Source organism: Thamnophis elegans, chromosome 1 (assembly GCF_009769535.1).
Source record: "Thamnophis elegans isolate rThaEle1 chromosome 1, rThaEle1.pri, whole genome shotgun sequence".
Classification (NCBI taxonomy): Eukaryota; Metazoa; Chordata; class Lepidosauria; order Squamata; family Colubridae; genus Thamnophis; species Thamnophis elegans.
The window spans coordinates 91,280,220-91,306,499 of NC_045541.1; the positions used below are offsets into that span (position 1 = coordinate 91,280,220).

A 26,280-nucleotide genomic window follows, 5' to 3' on the forward strand; every position below is an offset into this window, starting at 1 on the left:
TTTTTGTAAGATGAAGCTTTTCAATTAAATACAGCCCATCTTAATAAACTGCCTTTACACATGTAATAGCTGAGGCCTTCTTGACAGTAACTATACTTACAAACTAAGAGTCGACTTTGAGCAGCCTGACCTTGAGCAAAATGAATACACTTAACTGCATGTACTTCTGGCTTATTTCACTGCAGCAGTGAAGCAGCCTCACCATCTATAGTAGTCAACAGTTTCTGATTACCACCCCCTGCCTATTTTAAGCTATCCCCCCACCCCCCAACATTTCAGTGATGCACAGTTCAAAGTGATAGAATAACATCTGAGGCCACATTCCAGCTCAAGTTGTTTACAGAGGAATCTTGGTCCTGTTCTCATGCACTGCTTTTTTCATCAATGACTGCACTCTTGTTTTTATTTCCAAAGCCCAAATAAAGTATTTCAGAATAATCCTTGAGCAACTAAATCAAAAGGAAATGTTTGTTTATGGAAGTTAACTGAATCATAGCAACACGTGAAAAGATGAAAAAATAAAGATTTTTTTTGTTCAGAATACTATATTTACACTGTTTCTCATCTACATTTTGTCATTAACATTAAACAAATGCCCACATCTAATTTTACCTTATCTGTGGGACTATTCATAAAACATTCTCAAATTAATCTATTTAGAGTAAGTTTTTCCAAAATGGAACAACAATTCAAAGGACCAAACCTGGGTACCTGAGAGACCGCCTCCTGCCAATTACCTCCCAAAGACCGATTCGATCACACAGGCTCGGCCTTCTCCGGGTCCCATCTGCCAGCCAATGTCGGCTGGCGACCCCCCGGGGGAGAGCCTTCTCTGTGGCTGCTCCGGCCCTCTGGAACGAGCTCCCCATGCAGATCCGGACCCTTACTACCCTCCCGGCCTTCCGTAAAGCTACCAAGTCCTGGCTGTTCCGGCAGGCTGGGGGCTGTTGAAGTATCCAGCCCCGCTTCATTTGTGACTGTTGTATATTTTAATATTCTTTGTATTGTCTTATTTATCCCCTCCCCGTTTCATTGTGAGCCGCCTGGAGTCCTTTGGGAGTGGGCGGCATACAAAACCAATAAACGAAACAAACGAATGAAATTATTGCTGGTTTATTTTAAAATTACTTTTCACCAGGTACAAAAATGGCACCCTAATTAATAAAACAACTAATTAATCACCCTTCATAATATCATTTTTCATCTAATCTTGGACCAGAAATTCCTAATACTAGCTCCATTATTGCTGTTCATTTCTTTAAACAAAAATGTATGGAGTTTGAAATAATTTTTGCAGCCTGGATTAACTTCTGGAAGTTGTTCTCTGACAGCAAGACTCAAAGGAGATACCTAAAACATTTCCTGTTTAGCTCTCAACAGATATCCAAGTTCATGAACTTACTCCATTTTAAACTCCAGTTCCCTCCATTAATTCATCATATACGTTTAGTAGTCTGCATTGAATTAGAGTGGTGCTTTCTTTTTTACCTTAGACTCTATACTCAACTTTGGGTGAAAAGATAAATAATTTTATGCCTGTAACACCAACATCTTAAATATTGATATAATTTTTACTTTCTTTTTAATTTCAATATTTTAAAGATTTTAAATACAATGTTAATAATTTTAAACATGTTATATAAACATTACTGCATTTAAATCTGCATTGAAATAATATAATGTATTGTGGTTTACATTATAAAAATAATTTTTTTAAAATAACATTTTGAAGAAACTCCATGGTGGTAAATATAGAATGCATATACAAATAATAAATGCTATAGAAGTGTCGTGCTGTTTTTCTATTTAATATTTAACAAAATAACCTGGGGTGGGCAGCTTGGGGTTCACATGGGTTCAGGCAATCCTCTAGCTAGAATTCTGCCCAGTTTGGCAAACCCCCAAATGCCACCCCTGGCTGGCCACGCCCCCTCCCAGGAATCTCCATGCAGCCCATTCATCATGCCAGGTAAATGCATGGAGGCTTGGGGGGGAATGGGCCTGTTTCCAGTCTCTGGAGGGACTCTGGAGCCCGGGGTAAGCAGTTTTTGCCCTCCCGGAAAGCCTTCAGAGCCTGGGGAGGGCAAAAAAAAAAGGCCTATCAAAAGTTCCAGAAGTCCGGAAATGGGGCCTAGCCACCATGGTGCAGGAGACTGACTAGACCATGTCCACCATGGGCATGCCCACCCAACAACAGCAACCCCTTGCTGCACTTTTTGAAGCCCACCACTGAAAATAACATTCCAGCTAAATAATTTGCTATAAATTATTGGCTTTCAAACTTTTTTAGTGTATGACATGGTTTCCCAAACTGTGAGGTCTGCCTCCCTTTAGGAGAGATAGGCAGAGTCCACGAGAACTAATGAAGAAACTTAAGACTGTCACAAGAAATCCACTTTTTCCATGCTACCGTTTTCATTGTATTTATTTGGCATTTGGATTGTTAAGGGAGGAATATACAATAAGATTATATATAATAAGGGAGGTGTGATGGCAAAAAGTTTAGGAACTGCTGGACAATGGAACCTGATAATAATAATAATGCCAGAACACTGATCTAGTGATAGATTTCTAATGACAGAAAATTGGCTGGATCTATCCTTTCTCCCCATATAAGTGATTTACATCAATTATATGTCAATTATCATTTGTATAGTGCAATCATAGAAATTATATACATTCGATACAAATGACATTTCTTCAAAGCTATTTGTTACTATCTGAAGTACTGTCTGAAAACCAACAGCCTTTCCTCAGTTAAAGACACGCACTCTCCAGTAAATTCACCAGTAAAAATTTCACTCAATGACCATAGATATAGTACAGCTGTATATTATCATTTATCCTCATTATTTTCTTTACTCCCTCATCTTATTGGGATGATGATGATGATGATGATGATGATGATGATGATTCTGTTGCTTTACATGTACACTGAGAGCTTCTGCATAGGAGACAAATTCCTTAGGGATCTAATCACCCTTGGCCAAATAAATTATGCTGATAAATACTGCAAATATGAAACAGGCAATATGTTCAAAAAGGGGAAGTATCAGAATGTGATTCTTTATATTAGTCCCCGTTTACCAATCAAAATTGTGAAGGACAACTTAGTGGCTAACTGAAATCATGATTCTGCTTATAATTTTATTTCAGCTTTCCTTTGCTTTACACACCTGCAAAGGTCATAAATGTGAGGATTGGTTGTAAAGTTACTTTTTCATCACTGTCATAAGTGTGAATGATCAATAAAGCAAGGACTACTTATGTTTTTTCTTACAGTGTTTTCTCTATCCAATCACTCAGAAACTATTGCAAACTATTGAAAAACACATTTAAAAGTCCATCCTGTGTCAGGTCCCCCAAAATTCCCTTAGATAAAGAGGCAGAGTATCGATAACTTATCAGAATTATGGAGAAGGGTCCGCCATGACTGGTATCTATGGTATACGGTAATGCAAGAACCCACTAGCTAACTGACCCAGGTGGTTACTTTTTTTTCCTCATTCTCCACAAGAAAATCCAGAAACAGAAGGCTGGGAGATCAGGATGCTTGGGTTTGAAAAGAGGTTCCTCAGCAGTAACGGGTCTACTCAAATACAAGTCCTTACTTACAGTAACCTCTCTAACCAGTTAATCATCAGCTGCACAGTGATCCAGACTCCAAAGGAGAAAAAGTAATTCTGAGCATGTATTGGTACACATACACACTTGTTGGCACCTTCTTAAATGAGACTTTTTGAAGGGGATGTCAACAGGTGCAATCTACACACCCATACAATCTCTTAATTACCTTTCCTCTTTGGAATTTGGATCACTGTAGAGCCTTTCCAACCATTTAATGAGCAGCTGGAACCAAGAGACGATCCTGCATTCATAAACAGAAAAACCTTCAACTTCAGAATACAGGTGCTGGAGCTACATTTGTATCAGACGTTTATCTTGCTTGTCCCATTCCTGATTTTCATTTTCTGTCTGACTACACTTCTCTATGACCTGGTACCATTTACTGCTTTCCAACTGAGTCCCAGTGATTAACATGGCATAACAGAGAATGGGTAAGGGAATTAAAATAATTACAATTTCTGCTTTTTGTATTAAGATTCCTTTAGTCCAGAAGAAATGAATGATTACAGGATAGACAGTTTTTGTCTTGGAGTGATGAGAGCTATAAGAAGGGGCATGATGAAGCAAACTGAGCAGGACCATGTCACATGTATGGGCATTACAGTTGGTGAATGAAGTTAGACGTCCTTTGTAAAAGTTTACACTGCATTATTATTTTTTTCTGGTTGGAAATGGTGGATAACCAAGTTATTGATTTTTAATCAAAGGAACTTTGGAATTATATAAAAAGGGGCAAAGAAGTTATAGAACACCCACCTGTTAGCTTGATGAACATTAGCTTGTGGAATACAGGCAGAGAAAACAAGAATTTATCCAAAGGGGGGGGGGGGAGCTGTTCCCAAAATGCTCTTTATATACATATCTGAACAAAATACCTTTGCTGGCTATATTGGAAACTTTCCCAAAATCTCGAAACAAATTAGAAACCATTTTGCTATCTGTAAATAATGTGTTGATCAGCCCTGAGTGTGCTTCATTTCCCCAGACAGATAATCTCGGAATATGTACTTAATTGTTTCCACTTGTACATAGCCTTTTTCACAGTGTTCATGTTGTTCATACAATGTAATGTCAAGTTTTTACATGGTGCATAAGCAGACTCATCAAGGCTAGCTGCCAACTATCACTTCATGATCTGCCATCTCTATTATCTAAGCTGACTGGAGCTGATGGTGAAAAAAATATAAAGCATTTTTAGTTTTACAGATTTCCCAGTGGACAATACTCTCAACACTGGAAGTGAAAAAACATATTCAGAGAGTACAAGCTAATACTTCTTTAATTATCCAGTATAATTTCTAATAATTATTCTAATTATGTGCTTCTCAGGATCGGTATGCATAACAAAACAATGAAGTTCTACTTAATTAGTCAAATACAACTAGAAGCTATTTAAAGAAGTATTCTTACCAAACCTTATGCATTTTGGACTCTGGAAAACAAACTAATTTAGTTACATAAGTCAATGTAGAAAATTCAAATTTTTCATGTGTAAGATAGTAGGTACATACCTGTAATAGCGAGATTGCAAGTATGTTGAACAGACTGTCTTTGATACATGACTAGCAGATCCAAAGTCAATTACCTTAACTCGGTAAGGCTGCCGTGCTGGATCCACCAACATAATATTTTCTGGTTTGAGGTCAGCATGTATTAAACCAAGACTTTTTAATTTTTTCAGTGCAGTGGCCACCTGTTGCAGAATAGGCCGAATTACCCTTAGCTGAAGAGGGCTAAATTTGTTTTGTTTCAGAAAATCATACAAATTCTGTTCCAACATCTCAAAAACTAAGCAAGTATGGTTATGATGTTGAAAGCACTCATAGGCTTTCACAAAATTAAACTCGTCGGCATTCTCTGTACTTAATCTTCCTAATATGCTCACTTCTATTTGTCCTTGGCGTGCGTAAGATGGGTGGTTCTTCAGGATTTTGATTGCCACTATTTCATTTGTCCCTCTTTTCCAGCACTTTACGACTTGACCAAAAGTCCCTCGCCCAAGGAAATCAAGAACCTCATAAGTATTTTTCGCAGAACATAATACCTCATGCTGCACTAACTGATAATCTCCATCACCACTGGTACCATTTGGTTTTGAAGCTGCAGTAGTTGTCATAACTGTCATTGGGTTCCCCAAGTTTGTTTGCAACATAGCAGGCAATATAGGCAGTTCATCAACAATCTGCATTGCGCCACTCTGGTTTTCTAACTCTTCACTCTTACGCTTTAATCCACATTGCTGGGGACGGTCCAAGATGGTCAACTCACTTTCCTGTGTCCCAGACCAAGGTGCTTCCACTTGAGGTTGCTGTGCCTGCACTGCTAAGATTTTTGTAGCACCTGCAATAGTTTTTAAACCAACAGTGCTGGTCTGCAACAAAAAAGTCTCTCTTTGAGGTCTGTCAAATATATTTGTAGCTTGCAAGAAAGTACCACCCCTACTGGGAGGCTGAGTGATTCCAAAATTGTTACCATTCAAATAGAGCTGTGGGTAGGCTCTTTCATGATATACACAACTACTTGGCTCCACTTTCAGTTTCTTCACATTAGAAAAGGCACTTGGCTGAGTTTGATAAATATATGATGGATAGACCAAGACTTGTGAGGCCATACCTGAAAGAGAGAGAACATATTAAGATACTGTTGCTTCCCATCCCTCCATATATTTATCTCTAAAGTCTCTAAAAATAGTTAAATCAAAAAGCAAGCATTTTGTACATTAAATACTGAAGCTGCTACATGTTTTACATGGTTTATACATGAGTAATGGACAAATTTCCTCTGCTTTTAGAGAAAATATACCGTGTACCAAAACAGATTTTGGATGTTTACCACTCTGCTAACTTTAAGTAAAAGCAGCTTTCAAAGTTAGAGCCCAGTGCTAATATCAAATACCTTGTAACTACTATGAAACAAGTGTAATAGCAGAACCTATTTAAATCGATGCCAATAATGTGGGGAAGATTTAAGTTTTTGCCAATAACTTTCATTGTGACTAATGTACAAAAGAAACTTTGTTTTTTCAGAGTAATTCAATAATGGAAATTAATCAGCAATTAAACTACATGGCTTTATCATCATAGAAATAAACTCTTTGGTTCTTCCCAACTTATGATTCTATACAGATGGCTTAAACATGCATCATCCAACTCAAACTCTTGAAGTGGCTTCTTAAATCAAAAGAATCCTCTTTGGCCTTTGAAATTCTTTTTTCACTAGTCCCTTACGAGAATATACAGCAGAATTTAAAGCATATTCATCATTCTAAGAACTACAAAATTACATAATATTTATCTAATTTCTCAACAAAAAAGTAAAAACAGCTCCTGGCTTCATTTGTATAAGTTCAGTATAAAGTATTTAATATAAAAACAGCAGTACAAAGGAATATCTGTTTGTTCCTAACACATCACAAAAAAGGCTTTCAACCCAACACCTTCTTTATATTTCTTTGTCTGTGGCAATGTATATGAATGATACAATGGTAGGTAAGTAGCATAGTGTATTAATTGAATGGTCCTGCAAGCTTTTCTTTTTTCTTTTTTTGCAGTAAAGTGATTTTTCAAATATTAAAGTATACATTTTGTATAGTAAACTGGGAGGATTATTTCTGACTCGTAGGTACATAGCAGATCTTGTGTGTTAAACAGAGATACCAAGTGACTTCAGTGGTTGATGAAAATTACACACTTTGTTCTATTTAAAGCATATTGAGAAATGGACAGCTTTACCTTCCATAAGTGTGCACTGCTACTCAAGAGTGCCTTTTCAGAGGATAGGCTTTTTAAAGATACAGAGAAAGGGAAGAATGAAAATAAATTAGGCTAAGTTACTGTTTTATTGCAAAAGTTTAAGAGATCTAAAAGTGAACTGTACATGAATACAAACACCTGCATTTACTCCTAGGTATGCAGTTTCAAACTTCTGGGAGGAAGATGGAACAAGATTACACCTTTTAAATAACTACTATCCACACAAAAAATAGCAATGAAATGATTTTACAATCAAACTCTTCCAAATAGCTTTGGATTTTCTTTCATAATTAACCAGTTTGCTTTTGAATGAAATTCAAAGACCTGGTTGTCACCTATAAAGTCCTACACAGCCTAGAGCCTGGTGACTTGAAGTACTACCTATCTCCCATATTACCACTACTGCAAGGTTAGGGTTAGGGTGTTAACAAGCAAGTTAAAAGGTTTTTTTAAAAAACAGATCCTTTATCAATATAGGAGACAATTCATTATGATGAAGACTATCCACCTTCTCAGATATGACATTTTAAGAAAACAAATTTTGCCAAAGGGGAAAAAGTGAGATCTGAAGGAATAATAGCGAATTATTCGTAAAAATGGTTAATATAAACCATATATCTATCTTCTGATCTCATGAGTGACAACATATCCAATGTAGTTTGCCTAAAGTTCTCAAATGGAATGACATAATCTTAAGGCAGCATTTCTCAACCTTAGAAACTTTAGATTGTGTGGACTTCAAATCCCTGAATTCCCTAGCCAGCATGTCCACAAAACGTCAGGTTCCCAAGGTTGAGAAACACTGCCATAAGGCTTCAAGCTCTGTCGAAATTGATGGATGGATGGAAGAGTCAATTAATTAAATTTCTGAGTTATTTCTTTAAACTCTACATTTTCTGAGTTATTTCTTTAAACTCTATATTGACTGCAATTAAACCTAAATTAAATTTCTGAATAGGGAATATCAATTTCTAATACTAGCACAACAATATAGAAATCATTTTCAACTACAAAGCAAGAGCTGTTCCTCAAAAATGTTACTATTATGGGCAAAAGACAGCCTGGTACAACCTCCTCATATGCAAAAGCTGAAATTTATGTTAACATCACATAAGCTTTTACCACCATGGCTGAAAATAGAATATTAGCTTATGAGATGTGGAACAGCCCATGCAGCATACATAGTTCCAAGTAGTGATCATCTTGCTATTGCTATGGCTATAAATGGACATATAAAATATTTACTCATAATTCCATATCCTCCACCAAATACCTGTTCAACATATTAAGCTATTTTCCTAAGCAGTAATAGCCAAATGTGGATCAAACATGGAACTGATGACCACCTTAAGATCACTGCTTCCCTTCTCAGGCTAGAAGGGGCAATGATGCAATCATATTAACAATTAATCAGGGGTTCCTGGCCTGGCACAACTAGAGAGAAAAGGAGCTGGTTATTGCTGCTTAAATAAACCAAAACTGATAATCTGAACTATTAGAAGAAAATTAGAAAATGTAGCCCATAATTTAACTATAAATATACCAAACTGGCTATAGATAGAATATAAAAATAGTTGTGATCTTTACAAACCTCAACCTATATACTATATCTTGGAAATTCTCGTTGCTTACTCTCTAGCTGCTAAATACTAATCTAAAATCACCTTAACTTTTGCATTATTAACTTTAGACTGTCAATTTATCAGCCTTAGTTAAATTCTTAAATTAAGACAGAAGTTCCTACATGTTATAGTGAACAAGTGTGAGGGTTAAATGAAAAATAATGTACAGTATCTATCCCAATAACTTTAAATAGGAATAGTTTAATAAATGAAACAGGAAAATAATCATTGAAATTAGCATCCCCCATTCCATATTGTCAACTCTGAATCGAGCCTGGCTGAAGCCATCTTGTGCTGCTTCATAGTTATCACACACTATGGGGGGGGGGGGAGGATGAGGGGGGAATATCTAGACCCGTGATGGTGAACCTATTGCACGCATGCCATAGTTGTCACGCGGAGCCATATTTGCTGGCACACCAGCAGTTAGCTCTGGCCAACTGATTTGCGGCCTTCCGGATGGCTGGCTAGACCATTTTTGCCCTCCCCAGGCTTCAGGAAAACGACCCCAACAAGCCAACCATAAGTTCAGGAACAAATTTCTAGCACACATGCACTCAATTTTGGCACGCCATAAGAAAAAGTTTCGCCATTACTGAGCTAGACAATCTCGTAGACAAAATAAAGAGCTCTCCCATGGAACCAAGGTCATCCCAAAAGGTGGCAATAGGAGGATCAGAATGGTCGAGGGAGCCCGCCAACTGCTTTGATTGGATAATGTGACCTGTGACACACGGGGAAGAAAATGTTTGCTCTTTTAATGATATGGTAACCATGGTAACCACATGGTTTTCATTGGCTGTGCTGATATGATGTGTCCAATAAACACATTTTCTGAGGAATGTTCCAGCCTTGGAGTTCTGGTTTCTTTGGATGCATTAGTCGGAACACTGACACCTATATGTACTCCTCTATATAATCACCACCATTTGCTACCTATGCATATTCTATCAGAAATGAATAAGTGTCTTAAAGTCATCACAAACAAACTCTACACTTTACTTGTTCAACCATGTCCTGATAGGTTTTCCATCTATGCCACTTTGAAGCAATTAAGCAGAATTCAGAAGCACAAGAATGAATTGTTGCTGCAACATGAGAATGCTAGATTCACACCTCATAAACCACCCAAGATGCAATTGTGAATGTGGATCAGAGGTGGGTTGCTCCTGGTTTTGCTGCCGGTTTACTTCATGCGCCCTTTGCAAAACAATTTACAGTGAACTGCACATGTGTGCACACTACTAAACAACATATCGGCAATGGCAGTGGCGACCAGGGAACCAGTTTGGGGGTGTGGCCAGCCTGGGTTGTTGCTGGTTCTGCGACCCAGGCCAAAATACCACTACCAGTTCGGCCAAATCAGGCTGAACTGGGAGCCACCCACCTCTGATGTGGATCCCACCATCTTATTTCATCCACTAGGCAGACTTGATGCCATGTGACTTTTACTTTTTCCCCAACCTGAAGAAATACTTCCTTTCTGACTCAAAGGAAGAGGTGGAGAGGACTGTCAAGACCTGAATGAAGAGACAAAGAATGGAGCTCTTTCATGACAACTTATAAATTTGTCCATCATTAGCAAAAAAATTGAATGGTGATGATTATGTGGAGAAATAAATACAGGTAACAAAAGAGTTCATTTCAAAGATTATTTTCTTGTTTTATTCACCAAAGTATCCCAATTTAAATTAAAATTATGGTCTTTGAATCATTATTTTTAGTTCAATAGTTTACCATGTGAACCTTCAACCTTCTAAATTATGACATCTGAATTGGATTTAACACTGCTTTGAGGGCTGTGAAATATTTTGAATGTGATATGAAAGATGTGCTTCAAAATAAATGGAATGGTAAACTCAATACTATTGCAACTCTTTAGGAAGTCATGTTTGTTTCCAAGATTGCATGACTAATGTGGAAGTCATCTACTTCATATTAGTAAACTATAATTAAAAAACACTGTCTTATCATATGGATTGTACCTAAGAAAGTGTTTTGCTGGTTTCTATCTAGTGGTTGATACATATAAAATATCTGTATAAATAGATTAACCATAATATTGTTGACTAGGTCTAGAATACTGTAAACTAGAGTTTATTCAATAGATTAAAATGGCTAGATTTATACAACAGAGTAAAATCAATTACTCAAAACAATACTAGGCCATTAAGCAAGAATTAAACTTGCTTTCTTTTAATTCCCAAAGCTTCTAAAAAGCTAACTCCTAGGGAAAAAACCCACTAATGTTTAAATATTACTTATCTGCATGTTAAATAGTGACAGCAAATTCATTCAATTATACACTAATTTACAAGAGTTTTACCCTTTTTGTAGTTGCTTTACCTGAGATATGAGCTCCAAACTTATGACCCAGAGTTACTCAAGTGTTTTTTTACCTTTAAGAAGAACATTAATTTGACTGCTGCCAACTACCGGATAATTCCCACTCATAAATATAATATATTACTTTTCTTAAAGGTTAATAAGTTTTCTCTTCTTCCAAAAATAATAGTTGTTTATAACAACATAAAACTGTTCCGAATTAATGCAATTTAAGTAAAATTACTGAAGTAGTGTTGCTTCACTACTGATGTATAAAAGCTGACTGATGCTTAGTATCTTTTTATAATGATTAATTTACAATAAAGAGATGAACTTGACTAGCAATGTGAAGGACCAAAGAATTTAAATATTAAAAATTGGAGGGATGTGCTTAAATGTTTTAGGGGGGGGAAATCATAACATTTGCCTCTTTTAGTCTTCAAATTATTACTTTGGGGGGGGGGGATATCCCAAGAATATTATTTTTTCAATCTTGATACCTTTAATATATAGGTTTTTTAAAGTGAACATAAATCATATATGAACTACACAAAAACAGAATTGCCTGCAACAATTTTTTCAAGTACATGAAGTATCCTGTATCCATCATCCATATTTAACATAATAAAGTACAGGTAACATAATAGACATAATAGAGTACAGATATTCAAGCCAAGGTTTAAAAGTCTGATACAAGCTGCTGCTTTAGATATATAGGAAGCATAGTTTTTTCTTGCAACTAGAGGCGATATATATCAGAGGTGAGCAACTTTATGCAGCCAGGAGCCATACATTGTAGGGAGACATCCTTTGAGGGACATCCTTGGTTTGGCAGGAACTAAAATGCATATTAAAGAGGGGTCTTTGGGAGTTCTGGGAATACAAAATAGATAAATGATAAGACTAACATATTTTATTTTCATTGTTACTTTCATTAAAGCACAGTAAAAATCACAGTGATAAATTGTGGTTTGCTACTTATTTTTACAACATGATCTTGAGTGTCTACAGTGTAATGACAAAAGATTTAGGGGCTGCCTAATACGCTAGTCTTCTTTCTAGTTAACTAATTTTTTTACTTCTAAAGATAGTATAACACAGTGATGGCTAAACTTTTTGCCATCGAGTGCCAAAAGTCGTGTGCGCACGTGCCCACACCCATAATTCTATGCAACTGCCCTCCATGCATTGCGCCCATCCCCCGCTTTTGCTACGCGATGGAACAGTGAACCTGTTTTTCGCCCTCCCCAGATTCCAGACCCTTTCTAGGAGCCTGGGAAGGCTGAAAACAGCCTTCCCCACCCCCTGGAGTCACTCCGGAGGCCGACTTCCAGTCAAACCGGAAGGGCGATTTTTTGCTCTCCACAGGCTCCAGACCTTTTCAAGGAGCCTAGGAAGGGCAAAAACAGCCTCTCCCCCCGCCCCCCCGGAGGCTGGAAACTGCCTGTTTCCTGACTTCCTGTTTGCATGTTGGGCTATTTTTCACCCTCTGGTGCTTCGGGAAGCCTCCTGAAGCCTCTGGAGGGCGAAAAACGGCCCAACGGGCAACCCGGAAGTCTGTTCCCGAACTTCCGGATTGCGGCTTCAGGGAAGCCTCTGGAGGGAGAAAAACGGCCAAAAATGAAGCCAGAAATCAGCTGGCCAGCGTGCGCATGCAGGCTGGAGCTGACAAGGCAAAACCTTTGTGCCCTAAAAAATGGCTCTGTGTGACACCTGTAGCATGTATGCCATAGGTTAGCCATCATGGGTATAACACCTAGAGAAATTAATAGTTGAAAATATATTAAATATATCAGCTATTGGATAAAGATATTACAGACAATAAATCTAGCTACAGATAAAAATACCTTGGAGAGAAAAAGAAATGGAGGGAACTCAAAAATGCTTTTAAAAGCATTTCCTAGTTCATCGCTTTTCTAAATCACATCTTCCATGAAGTTTTGAGACTTATTCTCTGTTGAATTCCTAAAGCAAAGGCTAGCATAACAAATTACATAAGCTAATTATGTGATGTGGGAAGAAATACTTCCTTTTGTAATTAACTTCATTGCATAACCCTGCAAAAATCTTCCATATCCCCACACTATAATTCATTTTCTACATCTGCCATTTCCCCTCTCTATTTTTTTGCAAAGTGGAATGTTCTAGTCTTTTTAACTTTATAAAATGCTGTGGAGTGTTTTGAAAAACTCTATTAAGTATTTTAAATTCAGACATGATAAAGACACAGAAGGCAATTACAATACCAGCCACTTGACCTAGGTCTTTTTAAATCAACCCTGGCATTTCCAATTCTTTCAATTATATCAGCCAATATTATAACCTAGTACCTTGCAGAAAGCATCTGAAAAGTATAGATTCCTGAAGAGGGGAAAATGTTTAGGAAAAATCAAAAATTCTGAAAACTGAGATACTTGAACACAAGTTGAACACACAAAAAAACAGAAAATAAAATGGGAGGCATCCAACAAAAATATTAACGATAAACTGTAGAAGATAAGCGGATAAGCTGGGAAAGAAAAAGAACAAGCTTAAGACATGACTACAGAAAAAAATATGAGCATCAGAGAATAATCTGAATGTCTAAGGATGGCACCAGAAAAACTAAAAATCAAAATCATCAGAGGCTAGAAATGAATTCTAGATGTAACGAATGAAAGTCCTTTGAGAATATGCAGAAGGAGAGAAAAAGGAAGCAGTCAGAACACTTCCGGATTGCGGCTTCAGGGAAGCCTCTGGAGGGAGAAGGTGATCGTTTGCTGTCAGGCAACAAGAAAGAGGCTAAGTTGCTTAATTTCTATTTTGCATGTCTTTTCACAAAAGAAAAAATAGCCATATAAATTAAATAAAGCCAAAATCTGGGGGGGGGGGAATAATCTAATCTGTTGAAGTATTACTACGGGTAGAGGGAAGGTGTATAAGAGGAATACAGATTAAAAGAGGTAAGGAACTGATATAAGATCTCCTAACTGTCTTGAATAGATTTGCTGAAGTGGGCCCTGATGGATGATATCCAGAGTGCTAAAGGAACTGGCAGATGTGATTTCAGAAATGTTGTCCAAAATTTTTGAGAACACCTGAAGTACAGAGAAATGCCAGAAGACTGACGAAGAGCTAACATTGTTCTTCAATCTTTAAAAACAGGATAAAAAAACAGAAACGGAAAGCCAGACCAGTCATCCAGACATCAGTACGTAGGGGAATTCTAGAAAAGATCAACATGCAGTTAGATGGAAAGACTCAGTAAGGAAAAACATATTACTAGAAGCCAGGATGAATTTGAAAGAAACAGTTGTGCCAGACAAATCTTTTTTTTTACAAAGCAACTTACAAAACGGTGGAATATGGTCAGACCCCAGTAAATTGTTTAACAAGGTTGATCGTAATCTTCTTGATAATATGGAACAAAATAATATGGTCCCACTTCAGATGGATTTGTAGATGGTTGCGCAAGTTTAGCTAGTATTCGGTCCTTAATGCATCTATGTCAACATGGAGGAAGCTATGAGCTGGGTTACTTCAGGGTCTGTCCAGTGCTCTTTCTCACTTTCATAGTGACTTAGAGGGGATAGAAGGTTCATCAAATTTGCAGACAACCAAATGCTGGGGAAGATAGGAATTGTAACAACTCATGTTCAAAATTCAAAACAATAGGCAGACTTGAACATTGTGCCTTATCCAACAAAATGCAATTAAGTGACAAGCAATATAGGATTCTTTGTTTAGGGAGGAAAATCAGATGTGTAGGTACAAGACAGGTGGTAGACTTCAGATTAAGAATCAATCAATAGTGGTCAGGCAGGATGGGCATGCTTCAAGTCCTATTAGTTGAGGAATGCCAACTGACAGGACCCCAAAGGTGTGTCTTTTCGGTCATAGTGGCCATCCTATAGAACTGTGATGGCGAACCTATGGCACGCGTGCCATAGGTGGCACACGAAGCCATTTCTCAGGGCACGTGAAGTGTTGCCCTGTCAGCTCTGCTGGCCAGCTGATTTTCGGCCATTTTTCGCCCTCCAGAGGCTTTAGGAAAGCCTCCTAAAGCCTCCGGAGGGAGAAAAACCGTCCAACGTGCAAACTGGAACTTCAGGAACGAAATCCATTCCTGAAGTTCCGGTTTGGGCGTTACGCAGTTTTTCGGAGGCTTTCCTGAAGCCTGCAGAGGGCAAAACATGGCCCAACTAGCCTCCCAGAAGTCCGGAGGCTTCAATGAGGCCTGCGCACATGTACGGGGGGTTGTGCACGCATGCACTAGGGGGAGGGCATTGCATTATGGGTGTGGGCACGTGCATGCGCTACTCCCTTCCCCCGCTCAACCGGCTTTTGGCATGCCTCGACAAAAAGGTTAGCCATCACTGCTATAGAACATTTCCCCTCTGGAGGATGGCCCTGGCCCTGCTGGCCTTTCACAAATTTCTAAAGATCTAATTCCATGCCTAGGTTTGGGGCTCACAGTGTGCGATAGGACACATTTCCTGGTTATGAGCAGTGAATTGTGGACAGTAATACTTTCTCAGCTATTGTTTAAAAGTCAAAAATAAAATATTATCACAGTTAAGTACTAACAAGTAGAAACTTTACCGAGAGAAATCCCAAAATGAAATAAGGAACAATTTCCTGATCATGAGAGCTATGGTTCTTATGCTATTTCACCCAATTCCTTCTTTTTTCCCATTTAAAATAAAAACACTGTTGTTTTACACAAAAGTTTTGACAGCATGAGTCCCAAACTGGATCCTTTACTGACAATAACAAATTGTTCCATTAACCCCAGGATAAGTCCAAATTATTCTCTTGAGGCTATTAACTAATTTCTGCACCATTGTTTTAAACATTAGAATGCTGTATCTCTTGTAATTGTGGGTGCTTCCATCTCTGAAAATTTTCAAGCAAAAGTAGGTCTGGAATGGTATTAGGATTCCTGCCCTAGATAGCAAGTTGGTTTAGCAGATCTCAATTTATAAGGCAGATGACTCTCAAAAGTAACAAAAAAACCATCACATAACACACATTTCATTTTTACATAAAGACCCCTCATATTACATAGGACAATTCAAATTTGTGTTCGGAATGGAATAAGCCTATTGTTTCCTGGGAGCATATTTAGATATCCAATAAAAGAGAACACAGCTTTTGTTCCAAATAGTGAAGGACCACTACTATTTGAGTCAACAAGAGATATATAAATAAAAACTCTGCCTTTGTATAAGGTAACCTTAGAAACCACATATTTTTATACTCAAATATTTTTGCCTAATTGTTATTTTACATTTCTTTCTTCCAGTCAAATTCCAATAAATATTCTCTGATCTGCAAGTTTTTGACATGCTGCAATTGAAACCAAGCAAAACTGATACACAAACTGAAACTATTACATGATGACAGCATGTCCAAGTTTAAATCCAGACTACCTCAATCATTTATTAAGGCAATGGGAGGTCAGAAGAAAAGTGCCTAGTGGCAGTAGGATATACTAGAGCAGTGATGGCAAACTTTTTTGGTGCCGAGTGCCCAAACTGGAATACGTGTGCATGCCTGTTTCTCCATAGTGAGGGGGGGAGGAGTATCCAGAGTGGGTTGACCTTGTCCTCTCATGATTGGATGAGTCAGATAAGCTCTTTGGGCAACGCCCCCTGGCCAGCAGGACTTCCCATATTTGACTCATCCCACTCAATGGAAAGGATGCACCAGTCTGGACCTCCAGTATTTACAAAGGATTAAGGAAAATAAACTTGGACCAACAAATCCTGCCTCCCTACATCGCACACAGCCTCCTCCTGCAAGGACTGGACTGCCACAAGCCCCCTGGGGCGGCACGCTGCCCTGGCCACTGAGTGAGACAGAGTCACTCAGGGAGGACCCTTGCCAGGCAGGCAGGAGGAGAGGGCATATATGCTTCCTAGCGGCAGCCCTTGATGCAGAGGCTTCTCAGGAGCAGAAGCGCTCCTCCTTCATTCTTGTTTTTAACATGTGGGAAGACCCCCCCTTTTGTATTTTATTTTATTATTATTGTTGTTGTTGTTATTCTCATTATTATTATTTTACCTTTGCAGCAGGCCCTTCTTTATTGTGAGCCTTAGCTTCCCTCACTTCATCTTACATGCACTCTAGTGGCTGACCATTGAACTCCATCTGTGTTTACATTCAGAATATCTCTGCGCGAATCCTAGCCATAGAATCATAGCACCCTTATGGCCGGGGGGGAAAAGGGTCAGACAGGCCAGTCCCCATGCCAGAACCCACCACAAACTCAGAATGGGATGTCCGACTATGAGAAATCGCAGAAGCACCTCAGATAGCCTATGACCTTAGACAGCATTCGCTGAGGGCAGAACATATAGCAGGGGTGGAGAACATCAGAGCCGTCTGGCTCAGCTGGACCGAGGTGGACAATTTGGAGCGGAAGCTGCAGCCAGCAATCTTCGAGGAGCTGGCGGACTGCTTCGGAGACCCGGACGTCGACTTATTCGTCACGCCCCTCAATGCTCAGCTCCCGAGGTTCTTCTCCAGGTACCAGACACGGGGGCAGAAGGGGTGGACGCTCTGCGAAGCCCCTGGCCCAGTGGTCGTCAGTATGCCTTTCTGCCCTTACCCCTGATCCCCAGGGTCATATGGAAAACCCTTCAGGAGGGGGCGGAAGGGGTTCTGTTGGCCCCTCACTGGCCCTGGTGGCCGTGGTTGCAGATCTCCAATCACTTTCAGTGGAGAGGCCCTGGGGAACCCCCTAGGAGAGAATATCCCTCAACCAGGGGTCGCTGGAGCACCCAGACCCTCAATGGCTCCAGCTGACTGCTTAGCTCTTGAGCGGAGCATCCTGGGGAAAGACCTCTTCCCCCCCACACAGGGTGATGCAGACTATCCAGACTGCCCGCACACCCTCCACAGAGCGTATCTATGGCTCCATGTGGCGAGCCTTTGCCTCATGGTGTAACTCCCTGAGGTACAATCCTACCCAGGCCTCAGTGCCTCAGATCCTGGACTTCCCTCAGGCAGGCCGGTACAGAGGGTTAGCTTCTAACATGATTAGGAGACAGGTTTCAGCCATCTCATAAGTTCTCCTGCATGGCAGGAGACAGAGCTTGACTCACCATCCTATGGTCAGGCAATTCCTCAAGGGGGCTTTCAACCCGTTGGAGAAGTGGCACACTCTGGGCGTAAGGGGGGCTCTGTGGATTCACCGCAGGAGAACCAGGCCAAACAGGAAATCCAAAGCTTTGTTTGTCTCCTTCCAACCAGGTCCTGGGTAACGAGGTGACTTCCACCACAATAGGCAGGTGGTTGCGAACCTGCATTGCCACTGCATACCAATCGCAGGGCTTACAGACACCAATCATATCACAGCCCACTCCACGCATGGCCTGGGCCACGCAGACATCCCTGGACGAAATCTGCAGGGCAGCCACACAGGCTTTCCCCTCTCCCTTTGCTAGGAACTATAAACTGGACTCTTTTGCCTTGGCAGAAGCCTCTTTGGCCGCAGGGCATTGCAGGCAGTTCACAGGGCGGGGCCCACGCCTCAACTGGCATGAGTGGGGGACATGGGGCCTCAAGGGTCTCCCTCCCGAGGGACGTGCAGGCTTTGGTACGTCCCACTCTGGATACTCCTCCCCCCTCACTATGGAGAAAGAGCGTTGGTACTTACCTGATACGCCTATTCTCATAGTGGGGGGAGGAGTATCCAGTCCCTCCTTGACTATGTTTGTACGACTAAGTGTTATGTTCATCGTTTTATGAAGTTATATAAATATTGAGGTCGAAGACGATAAAACTAAGAACTGAATTAAGAGTCTGGAGTGAATGGTGCAATGAGTCGGATGGAGCTCTTCGTCAAATATGGGAAGTCCTGCTGGCCAGGGGGCGTTGCCCAAAGAGCTTATCTGACTCATCCAATCATGAGAGGACAAGATCAACCCACTCTGGATACTCCTCCCCCCACTATGAAAATAGGCGTATCAGGTAAGTACCAACGTCCTTTTTGGCTTGTTTTCAGGCAGTTTTTGGCTGCTTCCAGGCTGTTTTTGGCTGTTTTCAGGCTGTTTTTGGCTGTTTTCAGGCCAGTTTTGGGCCTTTTCCTGCCCCAAAACAACCAAAAAATAGCCTGAAAATGGCCTGTTTTGGGCCCTTTTTGGCTGTTTTTCAGACTATTTTTAGGCTGTTTTCTGGCACTCCGGCACCCGCAAAGACCAGCTGGTGACTGCGCATGTGCCCACCTGTGGCATCTGTGCCATAGGTTTGCCATCATGGTACTAGAGCTTCTCCCTACCAACAGCTGAAGAATTCTCCACAGTCAAATTCAGATACAGATAAACTTAAATTGGGAGAAATCCATGTGGTTTACAAGAAGTTGCAAGAAGGAGAATAACCGGGACTTGTCACCACACAGGAAATCTTTGTACTCTTATACACAGATCCCCACAGCCACATAGTTTAACATGTGATTTCAGTACATATAGGGATCTAGTGAAGCTGTATATTGTAAAACATTTCAATAGATGCATTTTCATTCAGAGTATTTCAAATGCCTGGTGGCTTAAAAACTGTTGGCAAGAGGTGTAACCACTGGCAGAGAGATGTTTGCTTCTTTCTGCCTGTTTCCTAAGAGAGAATTTTATTTTCCTTTAATCACTTCCACTTAATTATGAGCAATGAGAGGAAATATATACTGTAGAAGTAATGGAAGGGACTAAAAGGAGAACAGTCCTAATCTGGGAAGAATACCTAGATGTGTGGAACTGTTCAATATTATCTAATCTTCATCAATACTCATTTTAGTTTGTCTCCTTTTGAAGAGCCACCCTCAAAAAGCTATCAGGATGAGCCAATGTTAGATTCCCCCCCACCCCCTTAAGATCAAATCTTACCCACTGGGAAAGTCAACCAATCCTGTGCCCACCCACCGTCTCAAATGGGAGGGGAAAGTGCAGCAATCTAGAGAACAGGAACAGCAGTGTTCCTAGACAGCAAAGGACAAGGCCATAACATCATGGCTATAGATCCATCCATGTTGATGTAAGTGTAGCCATGGCAACTTTCAATAAAAAATCCCACCTACATTGGCTGTACTACAAGTAGGTTGCTATGTTTTTGTTTCCAGGCACCTTCCCCCCCCTCCCTTCCCAAGGCCTAAGTAGATATTACATGGGAGCTGAGGCTACGTGTGTGCCCAGATGGAATTAAAAGAAAAGCAGCCACAAAAGACCAGCAGTTGAAGCAGGAAAGTAGTACAAGTTGAGAAGTTGCTTAACTCTTGTCCCTCTGTTTCTTCTGTTTGATATTTTCCTACTGTTTACACAATAAAGAGAACTTGGAGGAACAATTCTAAATGGAAAAACTGAGTAAAAAAGGGTTAAATAGTCCTGCATTTTTTTTTACCAATGCCAACATGTCATATGTTGTCTATGTATTGTTTGGATAACTGTTAGATATGCCTCTGGTATAATCCTTAGTTTGGCTTTTATAGAATTCTCCAACCCAGAGAAGGATTTTGAGAAATAAGGCAAAACAGGGATCCATGTTCTGGTATATGTATGCCTGTGCTTAAACACAGCAAAGGCTTGTCTACAAAACAACCAAACCAGCACTAGCCTATTGCATGCATCCTCAGCAGATTTAGGGAGAAACTTTTTAACAGTTTATACGTATATAAGAGCTACAATCAGGCTTTTAATATATATTCAGAACCAAGCTTTCTTAAATAAACCTAATCCAAGGATGATTCAGACATGGTCTCACCTCACTGTTTTCCGTTGCAATATCCAGAAAATTTCATTACTGTGTCATTGAAATTACAAAATAGTGATGGTGTAATTTCTTACTGGTTTTCATTTTAAAATCATTGAAAAACTGCATGCAAGCCTTCATTTTTAAAAATATGCATATTACCCAAAGTAAAAGAAAACTTAAAACAACATTCAAACATCTCTTAAAATCAGGCTGTTTTACTTCCACTTTATGACATCATCCCTATGATCCCAGCCATTCTTATTCTCTCCCCCACAAGAATGTTAGAGTTGATGCTCCCAACTCCTTAACAGTTGTCTATTCTCTCTTAATCCATTAAAAGACATATTTGGAACAAAGCAAAAGATGAAGCTTATTAATAAATTTTCCCTACAGATGAGTAAGACAAACAAGATTTTTCAGAAACAACTCCAGTCTAGGCGTGCTATTCATGCCTCCACTTTTGCTTTAGGGAAAGTAGTTTAAGGCATGCTAAAGCACATAAATTCCAACCAATTCATGCAGAAGAACACGCCACCAACTCATATACCAATACACAAAAATGTCTACTACGTTGGACAAGCCAACAATCAGAAGGAAGGTATTCACATAAATGTCGTTTGTAGATTCATGAAAATAAACAAACTAGAATAGGCATGTCTAAAGTACTCTGCCATATGCACAACATTCTACTAATAATACAATTGTATAAGGCATATACTCAGGATCACATCAAATTGGATCAGATACTAATCTTTCCCCTGGGACTACTCAATTTTTAAAATTACTTTTTTAAAAGTTTAACCATTCTTCTATCAGATATTTGATTTCTTTGAAATATATTTCAACTTTCGTATTTGCATTTTTGGCACAGAACCTACACTTCTAGCAGTTCAAAACATATCTGCCTATTTTTCCCCACTTTATCTTGCCCAAAGGCATTTATTATATAGGTTGAATAATCAAACAAACAGGTACTGGTAGGATACCATTTTACAGTGCTTCTGAAGATGGGAGAAACAATTCAAGATGATCAGGTAAAACAGCACAACACAGCCAAGCTATAATACCACATTAACTGCAACATGATATAAAAGCACTGAAACACATGTGATATTTAGAGCAGAACATGTGATCCTTTGTCAAAAGGCCTACTTTCACTGCAACACACTGATACAATGCTTTCAAGCCAAAATATAGAGGTCTCTTCCATTAACTACTTACTGACTCAATGCTGATGTGACAGGATCTCAAAGATATATTTTCTCTTCCACAAACAACTCAATCTTCAGCCTTTTGACAGGTTTGTACTGAAAATTGATTTGGTAATTTTCATTATGATGAAGACAGTTTGGCAGACATGACAGTAAAGGGCTACAGATCACTGCAATTTTCAGGAAGCTCAATAACTAAAGTAAAAAGGCTGTACATTGCCTGTGATACTCTACTATATCAATTCTAATACAAAGTTAAGAAATATTTTGAGTTCAATTCAAGGTCAGACTCCTTTAATGCAGTTGATTTTATAATCTATTTTGATGATTGTGAAAAAAATATACAATAGCAATTATGCAAACTACTGCCAACAAAAATATTTTATTTCATCCCAAAAATATAAATTTATGTTTTTAACAATATTATCTAAATATAGAATCTATAAAATCAAAAACAGATTGTATAATTGTCATAGAATGTAAGTATACTTACAATAAAAAATAATAATTCTAATTCTAAAACTCAAATCTATTAATTGTCCACAAGTTCTAAAAACCAATTATTTACAAAACCAATTATTTACAAAACAAAGCTAAAGATGTGATGCTTACATCAACCAGAATCACAATGTCAAACTATTACTTGAAGAACAACATTTGGGGAAACAATTTTTTGAAAATTTTACATGATTTCTAAACTGATCCAATCATACTACTGAGGTAGTTGCAGTAATTAAAAGAAATAAAACTATTACACTAGAATAATAAAATTAATAAATTCAGCCAGTAAAAGCAGCAATATCCATAAATTAAGATACAAAGGCGTAAGATTGAACTGCCTGGATTGTCTCCTAATACCAGGAATCATCCTTACTTTAGGAGGTAGATATCCACCTTGCAGAAGAAAAGAAAATGCACATTTATGTTTTTTTTAAAGCAACACAGAACAAGCAGTGACTAAAGCATGAATATATACTCTGTATTGTTTCTTTGTAATATAAATCATAATAAGTTGAAACCATAGAGTATACTAAGCCAAAGTCAATACTTTTCTAAGTAAAGCATGAAAGGCAGCTGGGTAACTTTGGGCCAGTCAATCTCTCTCCATCCAACCACCTCAGAGGGTTGTTGAGGGAAAAATAGCAGCGGAAAGTATTGCATTTGTTTGCTGCCTTATAAAAATAATAAAAGTAGGATAAAAATGATAATAAACTAATTTCTGGCAAATAACTGTTTTGGCCATCTTGACAGATAAACCCAATGCTTATGAGAATATAATACATTTTCATATGTCTTTAAAAAGGCATAAATAAGGAATTCTACTATACCTATATGGGCTGGCCAGCAGGCTAATACATTTGGCTGTCTTGTTTACAATGTTGATTTAGCAGAATAACAGAGTTGGAAAGGATCTTGGAAATCTTCTAGTCCAACCCTCTGCTTAAGCAGGAAACACTATACCGGGGTATTAAACTCAATTTCATTGAGGTCTTTGGTTGACTTCGGTCAGGTGTGTGTGTGGGGGGGGGGTGACTAAGTGGGCATGGCCAGCTTGATGCCACTCACGGGGCATGGCTGACTGGGTGGGCATGGCCAGCTTGATATCACTCCCCAAACTGCTGGCATGTTTCCTCTTTGCACTGGGTAGACCGGGCCGAAGCCAAGCTGGCCCAATATTTCCTGTTCACATTGGGTAAACCAAGCCAAGGCCACGCTGGCCCGATGTTTCCTCTTTGCATTGGGTAGACTGGGCCGAAGCAACACAGGTAGACCAGGCTGAGGCAACACAGGCTGGCCCCTTACATTTTCCAGGACAAAATTATTAGATAATATAGATAATTTAGAGTATTTGGACAACAACTACAGTTTTGAGAAAGGAATTTTTTTGAGAAAGCACAGGGTTGAGAGGTTCCTAAATTACAAACCTGAACCTAACTCATGAAAGAACCACTAAGAAAAGAGAATTTTAAATATAAGTAATGCACTACACAACCTTTCCCGTCCTTTCTTTTTCTTCAGACTACTTAGTTTTTAAGAAATCAGAAAGGAAAGATATATGCTGTAATTTTATTTTACCCCTCTATGTGTCAGTTCTTACTTCTTTAACATGTTGATCTTTTCATCGGATATATAATCTTGTTCTGATGAAAAGAAACTACTAGACACAAACTTTTCTCTTGGTATTGCTATATATAGATACAAGATTTTCCACAAAAACATGTGATTTTCATCACTAGACAGTTGGAATAATGTCAAAAATTGAAAGTGAATGATTGCATGGTTTTGCTCTGCTTATGCCTTCTTTTAAAATGCAAGTAATAATGTAAAGTAAAATACTATTTAGCTTAGTTATTCTAAAACTCATGCTACTATCTATATATTTTGTGCCAAAATGCTTACCAAATAAAGCATTTTGTAATCTCTACTTTTATGTATATTAGCAGCCTTTGAAAAATATTGATGTACATGAATGTTTCAGATTTTCCTTGATTACATGGGCATTGTTGTTTCATATCAATTGCTATCAATGTGTTGGAGGATATATTTCATGACATAAAGTCTATAAAATACTAAAAGTATATGTGTTTTTCTCTAGAAATAATTCCTTATCCTTAATAAGCTTTAAAAATAAAAACTAGCTGCAATTAATTAATTATCCATTACTTGTAAATAAGCTCCATTAAACTCAAGAGACTTCTGATAAGATTACATTAGCAATTATCCTAAAACATCTATTCATGCCATCTGGCTAAGACAAAACTTGCCAGATTATAACTGGTTTCCAACAGCCATAATGTAGATTGTCTGCTTTGACATTTTCTGTGCATCTAGTCATTTAGTTTGTACAATATAGTTTAATGCAACATGTAGACCATTTGTTTGGCTTAAACAAAGCATAATTAAAGTGACAGATGATTTAACACAAATTCTATATGTCTTATCTATAATATAGATTATGTACAAATGCATATATACTTATATTACAAAACCTTATTATATAAGATAAAAGTTTAATAAATGAAATATTTTCTCCCATAGAATTATTAAAGAATCAAAATAATTCACAAATGAATTCTTTATAGCACTCTTCTTGGGCTTTAGGAAAATTGTGAAGGCCTACCTGTTCTGTCTTGCATAAGAGGATTTGGTGTTGTAATTGAAGGTGGGGTTCACAGTCACATGGTGTTTGTGCTTTTTGTTTTATTTTCTGCCCTTTTTATTTTTATATGCATTTGGAAAGGCTGAATCATTATTTTCATTTTTTCCTGTAAATTGACTTTATTAGCCACTCAGAGCCTTCAGGAATGGAAAGCAAAATGAGTGCGTGAATGAATAAATAAACAAAGCCATGACCTGATTACATGCTACTTAATCTATGTGCTTGATGACACATTTATTAAAATTAGCCTCTTAACAATTCTATAGTGATATCACAACTTAATTCTTTTTAAATACTATTTAATTGTAAAATGTCTCCAAGTTTTTAAATTTAGCTTTAACATGGTAACAAAACCACCATAGCAACCTTTAGAGCTAGTGAATTGTAGCAAACTATAGTTTATTCAGTTTTCTACTTGCTATACAATGGAGGAAGCTGAGCAACAGTGTTTTCAAAATTGCCTTCTAAGGTATGAGAATATAAAAAGAGTAAGTTTTAATTTATCTTTCAAATACAGTGTTCCAACAGATTACCTAAGTCACATAAAAAAACTAATAAAGGAAAAAATCCAAATAAGAAAGCTAAAATTATTATCCTTTGTTGTTTTTTAAAAATAAATATGATGTTAATGCCACTGCACAGAGTCAATGATTTCAAGTACCCTTTATATAGCACTTAGTGCGTAGTCATGGCTTAATATATAAGTGCATTTACAAAATTAGCTACGTGCATATCCAAGTATCTGGTTTCACAAGGCACATGCGAATAAGACACCAATACTGCTGGCCAAGAGAATTCAATGTTTAGCATATATGACAAAGAGAGAAAAACCTATCTATATTAAATTCAGATAAGTACGC

General features: G+C 38.4%; 1 protein-coding gene across 5 annotated transcripts in view; it reads right to left on the reverse strand.

Annotated features, from left to right (window-relative positions):
* Positions 1 to 26,280, reverse strand: part of HIPK3 (homeodomain interacting protein kinase 3) — a 79,996-nt gene that overhangs the window by 38,549 nt on the left and 15,167 nt on the right. For 4 of the 5 annotated variants that reach the window (XM_032223985.1, XM_032224004.1, XM_032224012.1 and 1 more), the window contains one exon: positions 5,139 to 6,240. In XM_032223985.1, coding sequence (XP_032079876.1) covers positions 5,139 to 6,240 — 1,102 coding nt within the window. Of the gene's footprint in view, positions 1 to 5,138; positions 6,241 to 25,381; positions 25,659 to 26,280 lie in introns of those variants that run through there. The other variant, XM_032223994.1, reaches the window with a different exon arrangement.